This window comes from Ursus americanus, chromosome 6 (assembly GCF_024610735.1).
Source record: "Ursus americanus isolate L20-20 chromosome 6, mUrsAme1.1.p, whole genome shotgun sequence".
In the NCBI taxonomy this organism is placed as follows: Eukaryota; Metazoa; Chordata; class Mammalia; order Carnivora; family Ursidae; genus Ursus; species Ursus americanus.
In genome coordinates this window covers 41,275,973-41,302,645 of record NC_142132.1, presented here as the reverse complement: position 1 = coordinate 41,302,645, position 26,673 = coordinate 41,275,973, and the positions used below count along the sequence as shown (strand labels likewise).

At 39.4% G+C, this 26,673-nt stretch overlaps 1 protein-coding gene across 5 annotated transcripts in view; it reads left to right on the top strand.

The window, feature by feature from the left end:
- BMPR1A (bone morphogenetic protein receptor type 1A) overlaps positions 1-20,599 on the top strand; it is a 130,563-nt gene extending 109,964 nt beyond the window's left edge. For all 5 annotated transcript variants that reach the window (XM_045783545.2, XM_087862966.1, XM_045783548.2 and 2 more), the window contains 8 exons: positions 789-885; positions 1,051-1,150; positions 7,538-7,682; positions 11,404-11,596; positions 13,092-13,389; positions 15,022-15,197; positions 16,447-16,577; positions 16,665-20,599. In XM_045783545.2, coding sequence (XP_045639501.1) covers positions 789-885; positions 1,051-1,150; positions 7,538-7,682; positions 11,404-11,596; positions 13,092-13,389; positions 15,022-15,197; positions 16,447-16,577; positions 16,665-16,790 — 1,266 coding nt within the window. In that variant the 3' untranslated portion in view covers positions 16,791-20,599. The remainder of the gene's footprint in view (positions 1-788; positions 886-1,050; positions 1,151-7,537; positions 7,683-11,403; positions 11,597-13,091; positions 13,390-15,021; positions 15,198-16,446; positions 16,578-16,664) is intronic.
- The last annotated feature ends 6,074 nt before the right edge of the window (positions 20,600-26,673 follow it).

The window sequence follows — 26,673 nt, the reverse complement described above, 5'->3', positions numbered from 1 at the left end:
TTTCCCAGGCAGTGCTAAAATGTCAGCATTCAAGTTAATAACTTGTCAAGTACTGTACCAATCAAGTCAGACTTCACACATAATTGTTTATGTCTGTTCTCATGACTACGGTCTTTTCCTGTGCTCATTTTCTGACCTATTAGGGACACATGTCATATCTGGTTGGTAGACTGTAAGAAACTCAGGAATATGGCTTCTGTATTTTGCTTTTGTCCTCACTGCATCTGCTTTAACTTGCTTCTCCGTGGGGCTCCTTAGTTTTAGCCTAGTTGTTGTAAGCAGACTGTGCTAAGTATCTTCTACCTACTCGACTACTTTTCCTGACGTCTCTTTTCTTTAGACTGGGACAGCCTCCACCTGAGCAGTCTCAGTACTGCTATGAGATCCTCTGTACCCTACTAGTTCATCATTGTGATAAAATGTCTTATCCATGTTTTTTAAGGAAAGGATCCCGTGAGTCACATTTTTACTAAAAACAAATGAATAGTAATATATTAAGATTCGCCAAAGTTTTGGTGAAAAATACTTAGGAACTTTTGTTTGTAATTTATAGTTCAGTGTTCCAACACACCATCCACATACATATGTCCTCCTTAGGAAAAATAATTTCACAATCTTCACTATTTCAGCACAGATTCTAATTTTTCAGTAATCTTTTTTTACACATAAAACTTGGAGGTCCTTTTCTTTTGACTGAATTGTAAATTACATTTATGAATATTTAAAAAACTTCATTATCAACTTACAACATCAAGCCATTTTTAATTTTATTACTACTCTTTCTCTAGGACTCACCAAAAGCCCAGCTGCGCCGGACAATAGAATGTTGTCGGACCAATTTATGTAACCAGTATCTACAGCCTACACTGCCCCCTGTTGTCATAGGTAGGTTAGCCGAGAAGAGCGTGATGATGATTCTCACTAAAATATTTTCTCTGGTTTTAACAATAAATACAAGCTTTCTAGAATTTAACACTACAAATTATTTTTCTTCTTTAATACGTGCTAGAAAGATAATATATGTACTTCATTGTTTACTTCCCTCGTCAGGTCCGTTTTTTGATGGCAGCATTCGGTGGCTGGTTGTGCTCATTTCTATGGCTGTCTGCATAATTGCTATGATCATCTTTTCCAGCTGCTTTTGTTACAAGTAAGATAATTATTTTGATACAGAATATTTTGTTGAATATTAGATATGAGCAGTACAAAGAAATCAGTGACCATTGAATATAATTCATACACCATTAACTTGTGTTCTCTGATTCTGTCTCCTTTAGGTTATAATCTCCTAACTAGATAATTTTCTTAAGGGAAAAGAGGATCTTACTACTAATCAGTTAGTTGAATCCAATTTTATACTTGTTTTGTTCATGAGTTCTTATGATTTTTCTTATTTATAGGATATTGGACTTTCGTATATTTAAATGTTGAAAATCTGTCCCAAAAAGCCAACTACATTATCATTCTTTAGTTGTGGCTTCAGAATTGTTTGTGTTTAGTCATGATTTCAGAGGATAGTTGCCAAAAGAGAAGAGTAGTAACAGGAGAAGATAAACTTCGGTAATAAAGCATTATCTTACTGGCATGTGAGTAGACTGAGATCAGTAGAACAGGTTACTAGACCCACAGATAGACCCAATTATATAAAGAAATTTAGTATATAGTAAAGGGAACACTTCAGATCACTGGGGGAAAGATGGATAATTCGATAAATGGATTTGGTAGTGGGTAGCTATATGGAAAAAGATGAAGTGTTTTGTTTTTAAGATGAAGTTTAATCAGTTACCTACATTGCAATAAATTTTACCCAAATTAGAGCTAGATATATGTAAAATGAAGTGATTAAAGCACTGGAACAAACCATGGAAGAATTTTAAAAAATAATCTCAGAATGTGGAAGCCCTTTCTGAGTCTGACACAAAACCGAAAAGCAAAAAAACCACAGCCACAGAAAACAAAACTGTAAAATTAAAAAAAAAAATTGGGTCAGCTACATAAAAATAAAACTATACTATGTGTCAGAACCACGATAAACTGAATACAAACAGGGAAAGATATTGGCATCTCATATTACAGAGAGCTGATTTCTCAAATATAGAGAGCTTTTGTAAATCGAAAGAAAAAAAACCTTAGTTCAGTGGGAAAATGAATATTTACCTAAAACGAAATACTTAGAGCTCTTAAAAGCAAAATAAAAAGGTGACTCAAGAATACTCACAATATGAAAAATATAAATTAAAATCACGCTGAGATACTGTTTTTCACCTGTTATACTGGCAAAAATTCTTAGATAGAGAGGCAGGTTGAGCATGCTTACTGTTGCTGCCTCCAGGAAAAAAGCAATAGAGAGTTTTTGACTTCTTTGTCCAGCTAGGACGAGGAGAAAGGCGATAACAGCAAAAAACTTCGGAACTTGTAAAGCTTTTGGATGAATAGTAAGTGACTTTGCAGACCGAAAAACTCAGACCCCTAGGCTAGAATTTTGAGAAAGTAAAAAAGCAACCAGTTTATATCATAGAATTCTCCAAGAAGCTCAGGAATTGGCGGTACCAGTTATCTCTGGAAGTAAGGTTGAGAGTGGCACTAAAACCAAGAGGATTGCTTGAAAGTCTAATTTTAGAAAGTCAGATGCTGTGTGCGTTATGCAATACTGCATGAAGAAATCACTCCCAAACACAGTGGCTTGAAACAGCAATTATTACCTCTAACTGTGGGTCAGAAATTCAGGAGTGAGTGGCTGGGTGTCAGGATCTTTCATAACATCCAGCCAGACGTCACCAGAGGCTGTGCTCGCCTGAAGGCTTGACTGGAGCTTGCAGATCACCTTCCAGGATAAAGGTAGCTCACTTCTATAGCTCACAAATTGGCGGGAAGCTGTAGTTTCTCTGATGTGAGCTCTCTGCAGAGCTGCGTTGAGTGTCCTTGCGGCATGAAGCCTGGCTTTTTCCTCCTATAGTGAGTGATCCAGGAGATCAAAGTGGAAGCCCCAAAGCTATATACGATCTAGACTCGAAAGTCACACCGTCACTTCTGCCACATTCTGTTGGTCACACAGGTCAGCCCTACTGTGTTGGGGAACTAAACAAGGACATGCGTACCAGGAGGTGAGGGTCGTTCTGGGCCATCTTGGATGGCAAGTACCACAGATGTTGAGATTCACTACTCCTGTTCCGACAGTCACTTCCCCAGCATCTCCCTAACAGAAGGCTGGGCGTGTATTCTCTGGAAAGAACAAACATATTAGCTGCGGCATCCATCATTGAGGGTGAGGGAGTACCCTGAAAACATGGAGGTGACGTGAACAATTCCATGCTGTTTGGTGGGCCCCTCAGCTATCCCAGAACCCTTCATCCAGGCTTGTTCAAATAACACCAGAAGAATCTTCTTGGGGAAATCCATCCAGCCCAAGAGGAAAGACCTAAGCATACTGACCCCAGGGGGCCCAATGAAATGGCCCAGGCAGTTATCTTACAGTGAAGCCGGTAATCAGTAAGCCCCACTCGCATACTAATAGCTGCCAGTCAGGCAGTGAAAGACACTAATCCCCGGAAAACAGGAGACACATGAAGTGAGCCTTATGATTGCCCACCTTACTGCCCAGAGTGGGTTTCTAGCTGTAGAACACAGAAGGGACCCAGGTGTAGCCCAGAAGGCTCTTACTCCAGGGGATGTAGCTGAGTCTGGGGTACGAATAGCAGTTATAGTTCATAAGACAGAGGACTGGAGAGGAGAGTGCTTCACAGGGAGAGAACTCTGGATATCTGCACAAGGTTCCCATCACATATTCAGCTGCATCTTGACCAGCACGTGCTAATGAGGAAACTACCCAAGGATGGGAAAGAGTGCCTGAAAAGACTGAAAAAAAAAAAAACATTGTTCGATGCTCACACAGTTCTGGCAATAGTGTCTGTTCCCACCAGCGTGAGACTTGAAAACCTCATAATTCACAGGGCTTTGGTTAGAGTACTCAGAGGGGTCTTGCTTCAGTATTGGAAATAATTAGCCCTAGATTAAACATGACACTGGTCCCACCTCAAAAAGATTGTCTTGTTTCCAAATAGCTGCATCTTAGAACATAGTTCAAGAATATTTAGAGGGATACAAAAATACCCAGCACCCAAAATGTAAAATTCACAATGTCTGTCATCCAATCAGCAATCACCAGGCGTGCAAAAATACAACCAATACAACCAAAAATGAAGAATCAAAAACACCAACCCAGAACTGATCTAGATTTTAGAATTAGTAGACGGGCATTAAAATAGTTATTATAACTGTATTTTTTATGTTCTAAAAAGTGAAATTGAGACATAAAAGATATAAAAAAAGACCCAAATCACACTTCAGGAAATGAAATATGTACTATCTGAGATGAAACGTACACTGGATGAGATTAATGGCAGATTAGATACTGTAGAAGGAAATAGGATTAGACATGAAGACATTGCAATAAAAACTAAACAGAGTGCCTGGGTGGCTCATTCAGGTGGGCATCTGCCTTCGGCTCAGGTCATGATCTTGGGGTTCTAGGATCGAACCCTGCATCAGGCTCCCTGCTCGATGGGGAATCTGCTTCTCCTTCTCCCTCTGCTTGTACGCTCGCTTTCTCTCTCTCTCTCTGCCAAATAAATAAAATCTTTAAAAAAAAATAGATGAATACAGAGCTTGGATAAAATTAAAAACAAAGTTCTTAAAGTGTTATAAGGGTGTGGATGAGAGTGTGGGGAAGATGGGCTGTCCTATAACGGTGGAGGGTTTGTAACTGGTATAACCTTCAAGGAGGATGTCAGTAGAGCTTTCCGTCAAAATTCCAAATTCAGTTCTAACTTCTAGCAATTTGTATACAGATATGCCAGAAACTTTTTTCATTTTACTCTTACATGATATAAGACTAGAAACAGTGTAAATGTTGCTGGTGAAGGGATGGTTAACTGCCAGACAGTGGAATACTGTTCCGCCATGAAAGAAAAAGGAAGGGCTCTTTATGTACTGCTGTGCAGTGAGCTCCCAGAGAGACTGCTAAGTGAAAAAGCAAGATGCAGGACGATATGTATGGTATACTACCATTTCTGGAAGAAAAAAACAGAAGAGGTGAACAGCAGTGTATATATTTTTATCTAAATAGACATAAATGCTCTCCTGAAGATTACCAAAGAAATTGTGGAAATAGTTCCAGTTCCAGATTTTTTCCAGTTCCTCCTGGATGGTGTAGGGTTAGGGCAGGAGGAAGATTTTTCACTGCACATCCTTTTGTGCCTTTTGAATTTTAAACCATTTGAGTCAATTATGCATAGAAGGTTTTTAAAATAAAATTCAAAAATGGCTAAGTGTGTTGGGCTGTCCATAGAGAAAACAAATCTGACTTGATGTTTTCCGTAATTTCCATCCTTTACTATAAGTGCCAAAAGATTAAAGGACTAAAAGAGAGAATCAGAATTTTAACACCTTTAAAATGTGCTAATGACATTAGGGTTGAGAAGATAGTCTTAAACAAGGCACAAAAGCATGTATTGAAAAGGGGGGAAGTTGTTAATAAAATTAATAAGTTTAAAAATTTATTTAAATTAAATTAAAAATTAATAAGTTTAATTTGACAGTGTTAAAAACAAAAAACCACCCATAAATGGAATGACAGGATACTGACAGACTGAGAGAAGATTCTTGCAGCATAATTATCAAAGATTTAGCATCCAGATTATATAAGGAACTCCTGATGAATCAATGAGAAAAAAAGATAAAATATCCCTGTTGAATAGCATGAATAGGCACTTCACAGAATAGGCAAAAAATATGAGGAGCAGTTCACAGAAAAAAAGGAACTATAGGAAAAAATGTGAACTTTCTTAAAGTCTGGGGAAAATGAGTCTTTCATATCCATCAGGTTGGTAACAGCCTAAAAATGTGCTAGCTCCAAGTTAGCACTAGACTATGGGGAAATGCACATTGTGATATTATGCTTTATAATACATTATAAAATATTGCAGTATTATATATAGTGTAATATATAGTATGGTATAATATATAGTATAGTATAGTATAATATAAATAGTAATAGTATAGTATAATATAAAATATTGTACTATGTTATATATTGTATTAATTATAATTATATTAATATATTTATAATAGTATTATAAAGTATCATATATAAATATTTTATAGCATATTATTATTATTATTATTATTATTATTATTATACTTTATAAATTATTCCACTTTGGGGAGCAATTTGTGATATCACTAAAATTGAAAGTGTGTGTACCTTCGAGAAATTCTTACACTCCTGCACAAGAGACTGGCACAAAATATTTTTTGCATTACTATTTGTATTAACAGACTTTTTGGAATTAACAAATAGGACCATCAGAGTGAATGTGGTAAACTCCTAACAAGAACCCGAGGTACCATTTAAATCATTTCCTTGGCTCCCAGACCCAGGCCTCTAGGTTTGGATCTCAGCTTCACCACTTGGGTGTCTGACTTGGAACAAATGATGAATCTCTCGGCCATGGTTTCCTTGTCTGTAAAGTAGGAGCAATAGTATTCACCTCTTAGGAGTTTTGTGAAGATGAAGGGAGTCCTAGAACAATGCCTGACACACTCAGCATCAATAAAATGAGTACTGTTTTTAAACATATATGAGCATGGATAAATACATAAAACACAAGTTGTTTTTATTTTAAGGAAGATGTCAAGAAGTAATACAGCATATGCCACTCGAGTCAGCTTGTTTACAGAGAAAGTGTTGTTTATGAATACATGCAAATAGGAAGGACATAACCACCTTTCAGGATAGTGTTTGTTTCTGAGGAATAAAGAAAGGAAATGGAATTATCAGGGAAATGGCAGGACCTTCAAATATTTCTAATGTTTAGGTCTTTAAAATAAATATAATGTTAATATTTATTCAGTTACTGGTCTACGTGTGGGTGGCAGTTAAATCTCTACTTTCCTGTATGTTTGAAATATTTCGTAATTTGAAATTGTAAAAAGAGAACCTTCAGAACTGTCAGAATGAGTTCAGAGAACTTGATTTCTTTGCATAAACTCCTTTTCCCTTTTTTTAAAATGGAACTATATTCATTATTCATTTGATACAACAAAATTCAAAATACTGTCAAATTCAAATGGGAATGCTTATTTAAAGTAGAAGGTGAGTACTGCAATATCCCTGGAAATAACTATTATTTACAGCTTGTTACATATTTCTTCTGATCTTTTTAGACATATGTAGGTATATATAATTTTTAAAAATTGTATAGCTGGGCTCACACTCTGCATGCTGTTTTTTAATGTTTTTTTTTTTCCACTAGCCAATGCACTGTGGACAGCTTTCCATTTTTACATATACATAGAACTCGACCTCATAAACTCCATTCTTGGACATTACTTTCACAGAGGAGATCTCATCCTGTAAGACTAATTTGGATGTGATCCTATCTGAAGGAAGGATGATGGTGTCGACAACCTCAAGATTTACCCTAGAATTTTGTAGTTTTGGAATTTTAACGTAGGTTATTTTCTGCTTTTTTAAAAGACATTATTGCAAGAGCATCTCAAGCAGACGTCGTTATAATCGTGATTTGGAACAAGATGAAGCATTTATTCCAGTTGGAGAATCATTAAAAGACCTCATTGACCAGTCACAGAGTTCTGGTAGTGGATCCGGACTACCTTTATTGGTAAGATAAAAATGTCATATAAACGTACATGGTTTATTGGTACAGAGTGCGTCCTTGTATGATGGTAGGCAGTGTAATTGTTACAGATTAGGGAACATTACTAGACACCTTTTTTCTTCTTTCTTCTTTAGAAAGATGGCTGCAGTCATGCAAGAAGAAATTTTAAAAATAAGAACTATGAAACAAGAAAAATACAATAGGCAGTAAGATAGAGACACAAGCAAAGTTAGGAAAGAAAATGGTCATGAAGTCTATGTGAGTGTGCTAGAGTTAGCTCACAAGTTTTGCTTTTAACAGCCAACTTGAAGAGGAGTCAGATATAAATTCCTTGCACCTAAGATTAAACTCGTTGGTTGAGAGAAGTATAACTATTTCAAAGTAATAAATACTAGATAACCAGACATATTTTAATTGTTTAATTACATTTGTTTAAAGTAAATACATTGATCTCTAATTTTTAAATTTACTGAATTAAATAATTCTGTAATTGAATTGGAAAGGTAAAACTATCTTCCGTGTGCAGACAACATGATTATCTACAAAGAAAAATTTCAAGGATGATACCATAAAGCTACAGTAACCAGTAAGTGAGTTTATCAGGGTTGCAGAGTACAAGGTCACTATATAGGAATCGTTGGATTTAGGTGCACTGGCAATGAGCAGTTAGGAATTAAAGTGTTAAAACAGTATCATTTAAAATAGCTTCAAGAAACATCAAATATTTTAGAATAAGCTTCACAAAATTTATGTAAGACCTGTGCACTGAAAATTAGAAAACATTGCCAAGAGAAATTAACAGAGCCCTAAATAAGGAGAGATGTATATCCTGTTTGTGACTCAGTAGACTCGGTATTAAATTTTCAGTTATCCTCAGTTGACTTACAGTTTCCCTTCAATCTAAAATCAGAGTAAACATTTATAGAAATTGATAAACTGATCTGACATTTATATGGAAATTGCAAAGGATTTAGAAGAGCCAGAACACTTTTGAAAAAGAACAAAGAGGATTCACTACCTGATTTCTGGACCTACTGTAAAGCTCCAGTAATCAGCATAGTGTGGTCCCTAAGAATAAGGATAAATATATGTGTCAATTGAAGAGAATAGAGGGTATAGAAATGGACACAAATATCACTTGATTTGGGTGCCAGAGTCACTCAGTGGGGGGAAGACAGTCTGTTCCACAAATGGTGCAGGGAAGATTGAGCATCCGTTTCCCTAAAAGTGTATCTCGACCCTTATCTCCAAATCCAAAATTACCTTGAAATGGACCATAGACTTCAATGTAAAATGTAAAAGTTAAAGTCTAAAAACCTTTAAAAGAAAATGTTTTAGAAAATCGTTGTGACCTTGGGTTAATAAGCAAAGGTTTCTTAGGACACAAGCAGCATGAATCATTTTTTAAAATGATAAATTAGGCTTTCTCAAAATTTGAAACTTTTCCTATTCAGAAGACACGCAAAGGAAAAAACAAGTCACAAACTGGCAACACAGATCTAAAAGAATTTATGTGTGCGGAATATATGAAGAATGTTCACAATTCAGTAATAAGACAACCCAATTTTTAAAAAGGGACAAAAGATTTGAACCTCCCAAAAGAAGAGAAAAATGGCAGATAAGCACATGAAAAGGCAAGGAAATGCAAATTAAACATTAAAGCAAGATATTGCATATCCACTAGTGTGACTGAGACCGAGAATATCACGTGCGGAAAAGAATGTAGATCAACCAGAAATCTCATACATTGCTGATTGAAATGAAAACATTTCAGGCACTTTGGGAAGCAGGTTGACAGTTGACTGAAAGGTTAAGCATATACTTTCTATACCGTGAAGCAGTTCTGCCACTAAGTATTTACCGAAGAGATCTGCAGACATGGCCCACACAAAGACCCGAACGCGAACATTCACAGCAGCTCTATTTGTAAGACATAAATTATCAACAACCCAAAAGCCCATCAGTTGGTAAATGGATAAACAGATCGTGGTATATTCTTACAGTGGAACATTACTCATCAATAAAAAAGAAACTGCTGATACAGGCAACAACAATACAGATGAATTTTGAAGTGTTATGCTAAGTGAAAGAAGCTAGACACAAAAGACTACATATTGTATGTTTTCATTTATGTGATATTCTGGAAAAGACTAAACTGTAGAGAAAGAAAACACCAGTGATGCCAGGGCCTGGGGGTGAGTGGGGAGGGGTTTGACTTTAAAGAGGCAAGAGAGAACGTTCTTGTGTGATAGAAACGTTCTGTATCTTAATTGTGGTGTTGGTGGTTACATGACTGTATACACTTGTCAAAATGCTGTTCTCAAAAAGAGTGGATTTTACTGTATGTAACTTACACCTCAATAATCCTGACTTTAAAAATTATAAAAGGATTCTGAAATAAATGATACATAAAGTAAGTCCGTTTAGGTATGCACAAAATCTAATTTTTTAAAAAATATTTTATTTATTTATTTGACAGAGACAGCGAGAGAGGGAACACAAGCAGGGGCAGAGGGAGAGGGAGAAGCAAGCTTTCCTGCTGAGCAGGGAGCCCAATGTGGGGCTCGATCCCAGGACTCCGGGATCATGACCCGAGCTGAAGGCAGATGCCTAACGACTGAGCCACCCAGGCGCCCCAAAATCTAATTCATTTTAACTGCATTTCCAACCTGGATCTTAGGGTTCTTTTTAATTTAGAATGGCCACTAGTGCTTCTGAAAATGAAAGGTAGCAATTAATGTGCATCTTTGAGTCAACAAAAATTAATGAAAGCACTTACTATATTTCAAATATTCCCCTAAACAAATCCCTATATTCTGTGAGTAGGAAGGAATAGAATTCGAACAAATCTATATATAAGTAATAATACAATTATAATCGTGATATGGTCACCAGCTGAGAGGTCTGCGTGTGCTATGAAGGTGTTCCACAGAGAAATGACCCTCTTAAATAAAGGGAACTGCATGTGAAAAAAACTCTGAGACAGGCATGTGGATGAGGGAATTCTAAAAGCTGGAAGAAGGTGAATAAGAGGGGTGAGGGTGGGTCATGATAGCAAACGATGAGGCTGGAGAGTCAGGCCGGGGCCACATCATGGAGGGTCTTACTGGCTCGAGTGGAAGATTTGTAACTGTCATTTAGATTTTGCTGCATATTAAAGCACCCCTAAGCTTAGTGGCTTGAAGCACCAAACATTACTCTCTCTCATGCCTCTGTGAGTCTGCTGGGCATTTCCTCTTCTGGACCTGCTCAGCCAGAGCTAGACGGTCTAGGTCACAGACACGGCCTGGGGCTGCCAGGGTTTTGTTCACTGGTCACAGAGTTCTCCAGAACAGCAAGAAAGGGCAAGCCCCAGAGCACACACACTTTTCAAGTCTCCACTTGTATCACATTTGCTATTGTTCCGTGGCCAAAAGCAGATCCTGTGGCTACGCCCAGAGTCGGCAGAGGAGACTACCCAAGGGTGTGTGGACTGGGACTGGGAGCAGAATTATGGTGACCATTTCTAAAAACAATCTGTCATGTTGACTAACCCGTTAGTGTGCAATTTCACAATATATTGTACATTGTTTCATCTTCTTTTAAATCCTTTGCAAATTCTTCCGTTGGGGTGGGTTGGTTGTACACCCGTCCTTTTTGACGGACAGGCCGTCGGACCACTTTCTCGGTCTGAGCAGGTTCTTTTCACAAGAACTCCACAAACGTTTTACTTTTTTCTGTGAAGGTTCAGCGAACTATTGCCAAACAGATTCAGATGGTTCGGCAAGTCGGTAAAGGCCGGTACGGAGAAGTGTGGATGGGTAAATGGCGTGGTGAGAAAGTGGCAGTCAAAGTGTTTTTTACCACTGAAGAAGCTAGCTGGTTTCGAGAAACGGAAATCTATCAAACTGTGCTGATGCGCCATGAAAACATACTTGGTGGGTACACGTGAGTTTCGGGCGATTCCGTGTTCGACAGGGTTAGCGGGGTGCAGTGGAAGCCTGCCCGCGGGCTTTGAAAGCATACGTGAATTCCATTATGTGTCTCTGGCTAAAGGAAGCCCAGGAGAATACACGGTTTAAACACAAAACAGTCCTGAGTGCCCACCAACCGCTTTATTTACTGTCCAACTAGGGAAACAGTGGTGAGTTTCACATTGGAAGTGGTGCTGGCTTGTTGGACTTACTTGTAGAGTAACACAGCCCGAGTTTTTTACAGGCAGTTTAAGCAGTTTTCTAGTGTAACTTTAACTATATATGCCTTTGCCTTTTATAAACTGAACCCCCCCCTTTCATTTACAAAATAGAAAAATAATTTAGGTATGATCTGATCGGTAGGGTGCAGAAGCTCCTCAAGCTTTCCTGACTTCTCCGCTACTGTTTCCCTACCCTTTAATTTAGAGAGTGCATAGCGCATTGCCACAAGTACTCCGGACACTTAACCGTTAGCTTCCTGAGGGCTGTCACACCAAATTACCACAAACTGGGTGGCTTAAAACAACAGAAATTTATTTTCCCGGAGTTAGAGAAGCCAGAAGTTTAAAATGAGGGTGTCGGCAGGGCCGTGCTCCCTCAAGGCTCTAAAAGAGGCCCCTTCCTTACCTCCTCCCAGCTTCTGGTGACTGCCAGCAATTTTGGCACTTCCTTGGCACTTCTTGGCTTGGAGATAGCACTCGTACTGTCTGTTGTCACGTGGCCTTCTCCCCTGTATGTCCACGTTCCCCTCATCTTGTAAGGATACTGGTCATTGAATCAGGGCCCACCCTAGTCTAGTATGGCCTCCGCTGAACTTGGTTATATCTACAAAGACCCTGTTCCAAATAAGGTCACATATACAGGTACCAAGTGGACATGAATTAGTATGGGGTTGGGGGTGCGCACAATTCAACCCAGCACTCACTGACCTTCTTCTGAAGGGAAAGGGGACAAGAGAAGGAAAGGAGGCTGGTATCATGGCCCTGCTTGTCAGTGAGCCAGATGGAAAGGTGGTTGTGCTGGGGCTTGATGGGCAAATGGAAGCCGGCTTAGGCACAAACTCGTGGTTGAACGTTTTATTATTTAATGTGTCCACTTTTCAATTTGAAATTGAGAGCTTTTCCACATTCCTCCTCCTTACAGATCTTCATGCGTAGAGAATCATGGAGATGGATAGCATTTCCCCAGGTTATTTTCTGATATGTGATCTTTTTCTTAGTTATATGATTGTCATTTTCATGATTATCATTAAGCTTATTTTAAATATATTGCAGAAATGTAGAGTTATCTGTGTAAATGGCAGGAAAGAATGGTACACATTCAAGAGATTTTGTTAGGCAAATTAAATTTTTATTATCTATGCACGATACCAAAGTTATTCTCAGTATCTTGAATGAGCATTCATTATTCTTCTTACCCATCACTGATAAGTAACCCTTTAAACCCATTAATTGAACAGGTTTCATAGCAGCGGACATTAAAGGTACAGGCTCCTGGACTCAGCTCTATTTGATTACCGATTACCATGAAAACGGATCTCTCTATGATTTCCTGAAGTGTGCTACGCTAGACACCAGAGCCCTGCTCAAGTTGGCTTATTCAGCTGCCTGTGGTCTGTGCCATCTCCACACAGAAATTTATGGCACCCAAGGAAAGCCTGCGATTGCTCATCGAGACCTAAAAAGCAAAAACATCCTCATTAAGAGGAATGGAAGTTGCTGTATTGCTGACCTGGGCCTTGCCGTTAAATTCAACAGGTAAGCAGTTCTCTGCCAGCTGTTTGGAAATCATTGTAATCTCCGAAAGAGATCTGCCTGTTTGGATTCAGGATAGTGGAATTCCAAATGTGTTTGGACTTATCTGGTTATATAAATAAAGGGTTAGGATTTTTTTTGTCTTGGTGTTTTGCTTTTCTGGGTTTTGTTTTGTTTTTTTTTTTTTACAAAAATTACATCCTACTCTACATAATGCTTGATTTCCTGCTTTTTATTGTCTTAGACATCCTCCTGTTGCAGTTTGTGTACATCTGCCTCATTCTTTGTAACAGTGTTGATGCAGTTTTCCATTATGTGGATGTACTGTAATTTATTTCATCTACAACCCAACTGGTGGGCATTAAAGTTGTCTCTACTTTATTATTTTAAAAATGCTTTAATCCACATTGTATATTACCCATATGTAATGTCCTTGACTACTTGTGTAAGTGTTTGTTCGTGGTGGATTCCTAGAGAAGGGGCTAAACAGAGTATGTGCCTGTTAAAGTGTAGTGTAATTCTTCCTTTAGGAAGCGGTCGTCAGTTTACACTCCCATAAACGGTTAGAGGTATGCCATTTCTTCATCACCACTTGAAATTGTCGATATTCTTAAAACAGAATTATCAGATTTTTAGGAAACCATTGAAACTGTTTTAATATTGTTATAACTCGAGGCTACAGCAGCCAGTTTACATTTCAGAATTCATTTCAGGTTACAAAATTAAAGTACTAGTCCATAATGAAGCAAATGTTAAAATTTAAATCGTCTTCCCTAGTTGTTACAGTGTTCTGATCCTGTGGTGTTTACTGGCTCAAATCCTCATCAGGTACTGTTTAAGAAAATCTAAAATACGTTATGTGAATTCAGCTTCAGAGTAGTTTCCAGAACCCGCCAGAATTGGGGGCCTAAGCAACAAAGCATTTATGTCTTCCAACTCTAACATTTAGTCCAAAAATTGAAAAACCAGTAAACATCATTTATTACTGATTGTCAATACGATTATTTAATCATGACTCACAACAGAACTAAGTTGCTTGGACCCGAAAAGAAACTGTAATCCTGTGTCACGAAGGCTGAGGTTATCACATGAGAACAGTAGAAGCAAATGATTCCTCTCAGTTTATTTTTACATTTGCTTGTTCTGGGATGCATAATTATCTACTGCTCTTTCTCATATTCAGTACTGCCCTTTTTCCTAGAGAGGCACTGAACTTACTTGGTGACAAAACTTGAACTGATGTGAGGTGTCTATTGTCTTTATCCAGGATAATATGAATATTCATACTTAGCTTTTCACTGCAGACAGTAATGATTCTGATTGAGTGCTGCCCCGGACCCTGCTGGCGTGTTGTATAATATGTAACATATATAACATATATTTCAAGGGTATATCACTTATCTAAAATCTGGAAAATGCTAAATTTTAAAACCTTATCTAGTCCCAAGGCATTCTGTTAAGGGAATGTTGAGATACAAGATTGGTAGGTACGTAGATTTTTATTTTATTTTATTTTTATATATTTGTGTGTGTGTACACATGGAGGGAAGAGTCTGACTTACAAAATGCGACAAAAAATACAAGATAAACTATTTTGTTCCTGGCCCTCAACCTGAACACTGTCTTCTGTTTCAGCGACACAAATGAAGTTGACGTACCCTTGAATACCAGGGTGGGTACCAAACGCTACATGGCTCCGGAAGTGCTAGACGAGAGCTTGAATAAAAACCACTTCCAGCCCTACATAATGGCGGACATCTATAGCTTTGGCCTGATCATTTGGGAAATGGCTCGTCGTTGTATCACAGGAGGTAAGACTTTACGTAGTGGGTTTCCGGTTATGTTTGTATCCTCATTATTCAAAAAAGTAACAACACCATTTATATAATTTAGATGTCGTATATGTCAGGCATCCCCAAGGCCACTCCCAGGTTCTGGGATTTCACTACAGGGACACACAAGCCTCAGCATATAGTTGTCCTCACAGCCAAGATTTATTACAGTGCAGGGATACAGATAAAATCAGCCAAGGGAAATGGTGCATGGAGCAAAGTTCAGAGGAAATCAGGCACAAGCTTCCAGAAGTCCTCTCCCAGTGGAGTCACACAGGATGTGCTTAAGTCCTCCAGCAGTGAGTTATGACAACATGTGAAATATTGTCATCTAGGAAAGTTCATTAGAGACCTAGTACCCAAAGATATTTTTAGAGGCTGGTCACATGGGCACCCTCCACCTAGCATGTACCAGAATTCCAAACTCCTAGAAAGAGAGCAGGTGTTCAGCATAAACCATACTGTTTGTACAAATAGTCTAGGCACACAGTGAGTGACCCTTATCATTTAGGGAAAGTTTTGAAGAGTGTGTAGGGAATTGTTTACCCAGCAAGTTCCCAGATACCGGCCCAGCGCCAACCCTGCAAGCAGGCCTTTTCAAAGGATAGCAGTCTCCAGCCTGCCGTGTTAACTCTTTTCTGCATATCATGTTGTGTTTCTACTGCAGAACGAAATAAGGCAAAACAAAAAACAAAAACCAGATTCATTAGTAAGAGCAATTACGTATATAAGTAATCAAATTAAAAATTGAAGGGGCGCCTGGGTGGCTGAGTTGGATACATGACCGACTTGGTTTCAGCTCAGGTCATGATCTCAAGGTTGGAAAATCAAGCCCGACATCTGGCTCTGTGCTGAGCATGGAGCCTGCTCAAGATTCTCCCTCTCCCTCTGCCCCTCCCCAGCTCGCTTGCTTGCTGTCTTGTGCACGTGTGCAAAAAGAAATTAATAAATAAAAAATTTGAAGGTAAATGAGTACTTCACCTTACTTTTCTTAAGGGATATAGATATGTCCACAGGTATGATGGGGACCCTGATGGAGGTAGAGAAAATAATTAGGCATAGAAATAGAGAAGAAAACACATCTCTTAAAAGTAGTCATTCACTCTATAGTTCTTGTCTTTATGTAGGAATCCTTTTTAATTCCCATAGTTCAATAAGAGGTGCTGAGTAAGCTGATATATTTTGTCCAGCCATTTTTGTGCCCATTGTGTTTTCTCACTTCCTACAGGGATAGTAGAAGAGTACCAGTTGCCATATTACAATATGGTGCCCAATGATCCATCATATGAAGATATGCGTGAGGTTGTGTGTGTCAAGCGTTTGCGGCCAATTGTGTCCAATCGATGGAACAGCGATGAAGTAAGTGGAGCTCCATCCCCTGAGGAAGTGACTGGTAAGTGTCGTCAAAGATCTTGATGTACTCACTGCATTCTCTTTACTTTGCAGTGTCTACGAGCAGTTCTGAAGCTCATGTCAGAATGCTGGGCCCACAATCCAGCCTCCAGACTTACAGCTCTGAGAATCAAGAAGACACTTGCCAAGATGGTTGAATCCCAGGATGTAAAGATTTGACAGTGAAACAGTCCTGAGGAGAAATTCTAGACTGCAAGAGCTGTTTTCACCCAAGGAACGGGTGGGATTAGAGTAGAATAAGGTTGCTAACTTGGTTCTCAGACTCTTCCCTCACTACACCTTCACAGGCTGCTAATATTAAACCTTTCAGTACTCTGTAGAATAACAAGCTGGGAACTTCTAAATACTTCGTTCTTTATATATGGACAGCTTTATTTGAAATGTGGTTTTTGATGCCTTTTTTTTTATTGGGTTTTTATGAACTTCATCAAGACTTCAATCCTGATTAATAAGTCTCCAAACTCTGGGTACTGAATTCCCTGTTCATAAAATGGTGCTTTCTGTGAAAGCCTTAAGAAGATAAATGAATTCGGCAGAGATGGAGAAATCACACTTTTGCCTTCTACCTGAGGAGAATTCATCTGTGTGTATTCCACCTTTGTAAACAGCATATGGATTATGGCCTGTTCGGGATACGACTTAGTTTATGGTAGTCTGTCATGCCTTGATATTGATACGTGTGTGTACACACACGCACACACCGGGATTCCTCTGCTGCCATTTGAATTCGAAGAAAATAATTTATGAATGCACAGGAAGATGTTGGTGGCTATTGGTTTTGTGCTTTAAAAATGCATTATCTGACCAAGATTCTCCAGTCACATAAAAGCCATTTATTTACCTTGCAAGTGAGCTAGCTTCTCTGCCAACTTTATTTTTTAACATAGAAGTTGATATAAAGGCCAAAAGAAGTTTAAAGTGTCTGTAAATTTGGACTGTTTTCCTTTCATCACCATCTTTTTCTTCCTTCCTCTCTCCCTCCCCTATATCTCCCCTCCCCCTCCCCCCCTTCACTCTTCCCTCCCTTCCTTACCTTCCTTCTCTTTCTTTCTTTTTGGTAATTCTTAATTTTGTCATGAAAAGCATGTTATCCAAAGTTGGAACTTCCAATGCCATGAACCTTCTAAAGAAAACACTTTCTATCGAAGTGAATTACTAATTACTGCATTTGATAGCAATGTAAGTGCCTATAATCATGTTCTATATTCTTTATTCTCAGTAACTTTTAAAAGGGAAGTTATTTATATTTTGTGTGTAATATGCTTTATTTGCAAAACACCTCCTTTACAACCATATTTTATATATGTACATACATTCATACTGTGGAAACCAGCTCTCGTGTGTACCTCATATCCCATTCTTAAGGGAAGACAATTAAAAGATCATCAGAGAAAAATATTATAAAAGTAGGACTACTTATAAATTGTCAGAGTTAATGCATTCAAAGAAGTATATCATCAAATCTAGGACTTTGTTATTCAGGCATATACTTTCATTAAGATGCTGTCATCTCAATTTTTCTTTATGAAAGGATCCTCCAATTAGAAGTTTCTATTTCAGAGCCGATATAAGCTTATCAACAGCTGTTTGGGGCATTTAAATCATTTGAGATTTTTGGTTTTATGATTTCTGTTCTATAACTGGTGAAGACAATGAAGAGTCAGGCAAAAAAGCTCAGTATCTCCTCATTACCTGTATCTATGCCATATAGCTGTTATTCAATAAAATGCTACATATTTTATGGATGCCTTGTTATCCCAAGGAATAATTCTGATTTACTTAAACTTACACTTCTCTAATGCCTTTTAAATATTGTCTTATCCTGAGCAAACAACTCATGGGTGCATAAAGTGAAATAGTTTTCTTTGAATGTAACATAAAATAAATGTGATTATATCACAACATAGTTAAAAATCTTTAATGGGGAGAAATCAGAGCATGTATCCATCCATTACGAAAAATCTGACTGTCATTTAAGGATGAAACTCTTACGTTTCACAAATTCATCAAACTTCACAAATTTGAAATCTTTAATAGTTTGACTAAGTTTAGTAATTTTCATCTAGCATAATTAAAGTTCGAAGTGTTCTTGAAAATAAGTAAATGTACATATTGATAGTACCCCATAACGTGTTCTTTCAGAATGTCCTCCACTATAGAGAGATTCTAATCCATGTTGCCTTGTGATTTAAGAACACTTCTGAGCTCTGATCTTAATCTAAGGTTAATCTTGCTTTATTTTTTATTGGCTAAACTATAAATCCTGAACATTATTTGTCATCTTAATAACAGAACATATGTAAAGAAAGGCAAACTCTATTCTTAGAAATGTTGAAATAGTGTGTGGAAGCCGACAGTTACAGATAGTATGTAAGTACAAGACCACTATATTGATTTTTTTAAATAAATCGATCTATTAAGAGTGGTATCAAGAATTAACTTCAGCAGTTTGTTCAATAAAAATATTTTCTAAGGTAGCATGTTCTTTAAAAAGCAAATGATGCCATATTTGAAATCCTAAAGTCCAAAAAATATCCATGAAATTTATTTTCTCCTCTCCTTACTCTCGCTGTTAAATTTCTAAGTTCATCTAGTAAGTGAAATATTTAAAGACTAAGAGGAAGTATTACGTAGTACCATATAGTTCATAATTTGTAAAAGCCTAGAAGCCATTGTTTGGTCCCACTTACAATTTAAGTATTTTAAAAGCGTGTGGCTTCTGTCTGTCATCCTTTTAAATAAGTAAAACATAAAAACAAGCAAAAACCAAAAGCTGCCTGAATACAGAAGTTAGCCCTCAAAGAAAACTCCTTTTACTGAATTCCCTTTATACTGGTCGGTACCTCCAGAATTAAAGGCACAGCAGGACCTGCCTCAGTGCGTCCATTCTGAGCTTTCGGTGTGCTTTCTTTTGAACAAGTTTCTGAAGTAACAAAATTTGAATCTGATTTCTCTGGAAATGTTTTCACTAAAGATCTTTCAGTCAACGTTTTATGTTGCATTTCCAATGTCTAGAAGTGTCCCTAAACTTAGAAAGTGGCCTATAGTTTTTGAAAACTATGTTTTCCTAGAATGGGAAATGGGAATGGATTTTTAATTTATTCACTCTAAAATACTCAGTACCTTTTTCGTTCATATGCTTTTCTTCTGTTTAGAACAAAAATGTAATACAACTTCTAAAGAATCCTGTATCTCTTAAACTGGCCCAAGATCAAATTTGATAATAATTTATTCCAGGCAAGATTTTATAAATTAAATCACTTGTGTTTCTTTTCATACACGTTGTTTGGAAATGTTGCAAATATTGAAAATAGTCTCAACAGTAATACTAATTGATTTTTTAAAAAGGATTGTTGCAGCTCTTGTACTGTTTGAAGGGTAGTAGTTATTATTTGCTTGGGTTAAAGTCGGGTAAAGTCGGGTAGCAGTTCATCATCTTGCCTCAGTGCTATTATGAGAGTCACAGTGAAAACCATAGAGAACTGACATGTTCATAAAAACCGAATTAAATCTCGGGCAGCAGCACACAAAGCCACATGTAATGATCACCCCATAAGGAAAGTATGTGAATACTGCTTTTGCAAAGGATTAAATATATTATTGTAATTTTAGCTTGTGCTCTGTACTATGCTTTCAGTGGAATTATTTAAGCCCTTTTAGTGACCGTTGTCCTTGCCCATTTAAAAACTAAAATGTAGTATATATTGTATAAAATGAAAATATCATTATAGCTTAATTAGGGAAGTTGTACATAGACATTGAAAGAAGGGTTAAAAACAAACAGTTTTATTATGCAATTGTAAAACACCAAAAATATAGATTCATCTTTGATATGTAACACACTAAATGTATTTTGTACAGCATCTGGTTTAAAAGGTGCCTTATTAAGTTTACCATTAATTGCTTTGTTCTATATATAGATTACATCCAATGTATCATTTTTAAGTAAATAACCTTATTTTAGTATACTTTAGTGATGTGTTTTGTGATACTCGGACTGTATTGTGTATCAAAAGTCACCTGTCTGGTGAGATTTTATAACAGATAAGTTAGTACACACACGCGTCCCTGAGATGTGCACTTCGGCTGCCAGAGATGTGGTGCAGAACGCATGGCAGGTTAGTGACCCACAGTCTTTCCTTTGTGTAGGTAGAGCAGTTAAAAACCTATTACAGTGAAGGGTTATTTCCCTTAAAAAAAAAAAAAAAGTTCTAATTCTAAAAATATGTATTCATTGCAGAAATTTTGGAAAACATAGGAAAGAATAAAGCAGCAAATAAAATCACAATTCTATTGCCACATGTGTACCCCTATTTACACGTGAATGTTGCTTTTCAATCTTTTGTTTCTGCTGCATTTTTTTTACAAAATGATTGATATCATAGTATTCATTAATATCCACTGAAAATGTAACTTTAAAAAATTAACTACATAATATCCTACCAAGTAGATGAAATAATTTATTTTTGTAATTCCCTGTTAAATATTTGGGTTATTTCCATTGTTTTAAAAAATACAACGAATATATTGAACATCCTTGTACATAAATCTTTTAAATCATAAATTCATTCTCTTAGATTACATTCATAAAAGTGGGACTAGTGGCTATGAACTTTTAAAGGATTTTTTTTTTTAAAGATTTTATTTATTTATTCTACAGAGATAGAGACAGCGAGAGAGGGAACACAAGCAGGGGGAGTGGGAGAGGAAGAAGCAGGCTCATAGCGGAGGAGCCTGATGTGGGGCTCGATCCCATAACCCCGGGATCACGCCCTGAGCCGAAGGCAGACGCTTAACCGCTGTGCCACCCAGGCGCCCCTTAAAGGATTTTTTAAGATGAAAACCAGTCTAAGGTTCTGGGTTAAGTGTGGCCGCATGACGTGGGCAGGGCATTGCTTCCAACTTCCTTCTCTCTGCTAGCACAGCACCTGGTTTCTCATCCTGTATCTGGTTTCTATTACTTACAGTCATGGAATCCATTTATCCCGCTTTGTGAGAAGCTGCAACTTCAGGGCGGGAAGGCAGCTTTCCCTCTGTTCTGCAACAGTGTCCTCTCCCCTCCTGCCCTTAGTCTCACCCCCGATCAGAGCTGTTTCCGGTTGTTCGTCAGTCAGTCAGTCAGTGAACCTTGTGATGCCTCAGGCAGCTGGACCAGCTAAATCTCATAAAAGATTTGGGACTAGCTGAGGTCTCCCCCCAAATATGCATGTTTTGGGATAGCTTGTTATGGTTCTTCACGGGAACCCCTGTCTAGTCCGTGTCAGATGGTTTCTTGAACCAGCAGCATGTAAAGAATGTAAACATGCAGCTTGGTGAAGAACCAGGGATCTCCTGGGCCTGTCAAATACTTGCTAGCTTTCCTTCTGTCTAAAAGGTTGACCCCAAACCTGGATCAATATATTCATTTTTCCTTCCCACCATAATCTGTTACTCTCACCGATTAGTTGGGATGGTGACAATTTCCAAGGTTTCTTTCCTAGTAGTAGTAGTACTAGTAGGGAAGACGTGAAGAAATGAGGACACTGTTCTTCCAGAATCATCGAATCTTGTAGGTAATTTCAGGCAGCTGCTAATTCAGTCATTAAGTCTTCATTCACTTGGAGAACTATCTCCCCGCTGCTGGGGCACGGACCATTTCTGGCACGAAAGTTAGATGCATTCTCCTGGAAAGCCTTGCTTCCGCCCTCGGAGCAGCACAGCCCTGACGAAGCGGACACGGCACACTGAAGGTGGCCAGTCGGTCGTGTAGAAAGAGGCCAGCTAGTGGCAGTGGCACCCTACTGGGCACGGGGAGTTAAAGACTGCGAGCTGGCGGTAAAAGCAGAAATAGGCGAGTCACCCTAACGCTGGAAGTGAGGAGGAGGAGACTTAGTTCAAGTGCAAAGGTACACACGCAACTTAATGTCCGCTAGAAGCAGAGGCTGGGGCTGAAAGGTCCATCCGCAACTGCCCTTGGAAGCGGAGATTGTGATTCTCGTTTTTAGACGGAATACCTGTGGCCTACCTGTTACTCCTCTGAACTGTATCTTCTTGGCCTTTGTCCAATTGTGCTTTTACTCCGAGTGTCCCACGTATGCTCAGAACGAAGTTCAAGGTGATTCTAGATGCCCGGTGCTGCTTCCTCCCTCCATCTCACTTCTCATAACATCCTAAATTTTATGCAGGGAACCGGAAATGTTACCATTATTTGAAAGTCAGGAGTTGGTATAAAATGCTCAGGTTGGAAATATTTTCAGGCTAGAGGAAGGAAGAACTAGGGCCTTTGTTGTTGAGAGGGGAGCCATGTGTAAAGCGAAGCTGAGATCTGGCTGATGACTGAGGCTGGTGAAGCGCACCTGCTGCCCTGGTCTCTCTCGCTCTGCCGCGGGACTCAAATCCACGAAAACGTTGGAAGATGATGAAAAGAAAGAATTGAAAGGCTGTGGCAAACAAAGCTGCAACGGAAGGCATTTCAGTCAAACATTTAAAAATCAAAACTAAGTATTTGATTCTGTCTTCGTTCTTAGCTGGCACTAGCTGGAGATCGACTCTAACCGAAGATACTTGCAGCGTCCCTGTTGCCGGTAAGAAGTCTGACGTGTCTAATTCAGTCCTTTATGATATAACGTATTTTTTCATTCAAGAAACAGAATTTTCGGGGCCCCTGGATGGCACGGTCGGTTGAGCATCTGACTCTTGGTTTCAGCTCAGGTTGTGAGATCGAGCCCCACGTCGGGCTCTGTGCTCCCCACAGTCTGCTTCGGACTCTGTCCCGCTGCCCCCGCCCCCTCCCAACTTGTGCGCGCTCGTGCGAGGGCGCTCGCTCTCTCAAATAAATCCGAAAAACAAAATGGAATTTTCTCTCCGCTGTTTTGAAGTTTAAACTTGCCATGTCTAGATACATTCTTCATGTTAATACTGATTGGGTGCTTTTAAACTTTCCTTGGACGTGGGAGCTTCCACTATTTCTTTATTTCCTCCCTTCCTTTCTTTTACTTTACTCTTCCTAGAACCTCCATTAGACAAATATTAGGTCCCCTGTTTCTTCCATATTTCTTAACGTGTCTGTTGTATGATCCATCTTACCGTTTGCTTTTCAGCCCATCTACTGTTTTTTTTTATCTCAACCAAACTTTATTTATTATTTGGAAATAATTTCAAAATTCTAGAAAAGTGAAGAGTACAAGAATGGCATTAACACTTCACCCAGATTCATCAACTATTACATTTTGCCACAGCTGCCTTGTTGGTCTGTGTGTGTGCACAAGAATCGTAAAGGCTTGATGTTGGCATGTTTGAGCACACACATAACCTTCTCTGAACCACTTGGATTACAGAGCTCGTGTCTCTTTTAAGTATTTCAGGGATATTCCTATTACAAAACCGGTTTTGTGTGCTTTTCAAATTCAGGAAAGTTGACACTGATACCATAACAATCATCAGCAATACCAAAACCTGCGGACCCTCGTCGGTTCTCACACAGTCCGTGAGCGCATTTCCCGGGCCCAGGGTCTGTTGGGGATCTTGCGTTGCATTCGGTTGTCATGTCTCATTCTTTAATCCGAGACAGTTCTCCAGTTTCTGTCTTTTGTGATACATTTTCTAGAGCAAAAGGCCAGAGTTTCTGTGGACACAGTCGTGTCCTTCTCGGGGTATCCCATTGGGAGGCCATGGCATGTGTCCCATTATTAATGATGTCACTGTCAATCCCCTGTTCGAGGTGAAACCTAGTTTCCTTAGTGGAAAGTGGTGGTTTTCCCTTTGTAATTACTATGTTATGGCGATAATTTGAGACTCTGTTCTAGCCATTGGCAATTCTAATGTGAATCAGTGGTTACAAAGTAGTGGTTTTCTACTTGCGTGATTACACCTACATTTATTAACTGGCGTTCTGTAAGGGAGAGGTCTGTCTTCTGTTTATTTCTTATTACCAGTAGGAACACATGGATTCTTCCTCTAGTCAGTGAGTTAGAGTCTATTGGGTCATCATTTGTTTCGATGCTCCGATTGATCCAGACTTGGCCACCAGAAGTTCTTCACGTTGGCTCTTGAGTCCTTTGTCCACGTGCTCATCTTTTCTTGAGCACTTCTTAATTTTGGCACTTAGAAGATGTTCCAAGGTCATCTGGTAGTTTCCCTGCCCCAGCCATGGAGTCCGCCATTTCTCCAAGGCTGTCTGATTCCCTCAGGGAGGATGGTATTTAGAGACCAAGATCTGAGTGGCAAATAAGATTTCCAGTTTCCTGTATTGTTTCTAGAGACTTGTGTAGTCCAAAATCTTCAGTTTTTTGAGTTTGGGATCCTCTTCTTCCTGACCCTGGTTTTCCACAAAGGTCGGGCGCTTTGGCATGGTCGCTCATCTCTGTGTTTGGTGAACCCCTGCTCCCCTCAGTTCTGTGTTCCTTGGCTGCCTGTTTTTATGGGGCAACAGCGGTTTGTTAGAGCAAAAATTAAGTGCTCCGTTCTGCTTGCCTAGGATTCAGGCTTTTCCCCTCCGCGTATTGACCCCCCTCCCCACCGCAGTGAGTTTTGTCATTGCTTGGCCGGCTCTGGGGGAGCTTTCTTCAGAGGAGGGGGGAGGAACGCTGAGCGGGCTAGAGCGGGGCTGGGGGTGCGGGTGTTTTTGAGACAAATGTCACGGGATACCAGCGGAGTGGTGGAGCATGACAGGAAGGGAGAGCTTTCGGAAACAGTCTTTACAGACCATATATATCCTCTCCGCGGTGTTCCTAAAACACAAGTTGTTTCTGAAAGAAAAGCAGAGGTCAGGTGTTACTTTGACATGTTGTGCTGCGTGGGGACACATCTCTGGGTTGACTGCCGCGGGCCTTGGGTTATCCACGTCGCCTGGGAGCTTCCTGCCTCGAGAGTCCGTAACCGCCCCGCCGCTGGGGGCCCAGGACAGACCCGCGCTGCCGGGCTCCGGGCAGAGGCCACCGCTGCTGGCCGCTTAGCACGGGCAGGCGACGGCTGGGACCCACCGCGGCTGCCCCTCGGCTGCTCCTCCTCCACGCATCCCCTCAAGCCTGTTAGGGGCTGAGTTTGAGTTTGGGGTTCCCCTGAAATCGCTCCCATCTCCAACAGTCTCAGATGTTTTGGGTTATGGTTTCCTTTTGCTATTTCATTTTATACTTGATCCTTCTACTTCCCATTTTTCAGAAATTGTGAAAATTTTCTGATCAGCTTATGGCACCCTTTCTTGTTTTTCAGTATTATTTTTGAATCCGTGTTTCCCTCCGATTTGGGAAGTATGGTACCACTCTGTGCTCAGTCCATTGCCTTGTTCTGGGTGCCACAAGTGAAGGGTGTCTTAACATTAGTCTGGGTAACGGGGTCTGTTTGGGGGGCACTGGCAAAGAGTCTGCACCCAGAGATACTAGATGCCTTAGTGGAGATAAGAAACCTGTCGAGTGAACTTTAGAATTGTTAAACGGGTGTCTTCATTATAGAAGTGTTTAAGCAGGAAATTTGCACTTAAACTGGATATTAAGGTTTTATGAAATTGGTTTTGTTGCATGGAAAGCATCCTATTTAAAAGAACCATTGTCTCTAGTTCTCATCCCAGAAACTTCTGGAGCGACTCATCCACGCTGCTAGCGGAGTTTACCAGTTAGCACTTGCATTTATAACCCTGTTAAGGGCACCGGCAGAGGGCATGTGCCCCTTATGGAGATCAATTCGCTCTGCTTAAATGTGCAATGCATTCCAAATGGAAATCTTAGTTGGTAAGACCACACTGTCCTAATATCTCCACTTAGTCGTTAGTACAGCTTGACCAATAAGAGCGAGATGGGGCAGAAGGAAGACACGGCAAGGGCCACGGGCTACCGGCTTTCCAACCTTTGGTCGGGAATGGCCCCAGTACATCATGCCTTGGGTTGGCATTAGTCTTGGCAACTGAGAGCCACGCTGGGCAAGAGGCCCTGGCCAGAGGGAAGGGCAGGAAGGCCAGAGTCAAATCTGTGGTCAAGATAATAAAACACCAAGATACTTAACTGAAAGCTATTAGACTAACCACCTCGTTCTACAGGCGGAAAAAGTTCAGGGGGCGGTGATTTACTGT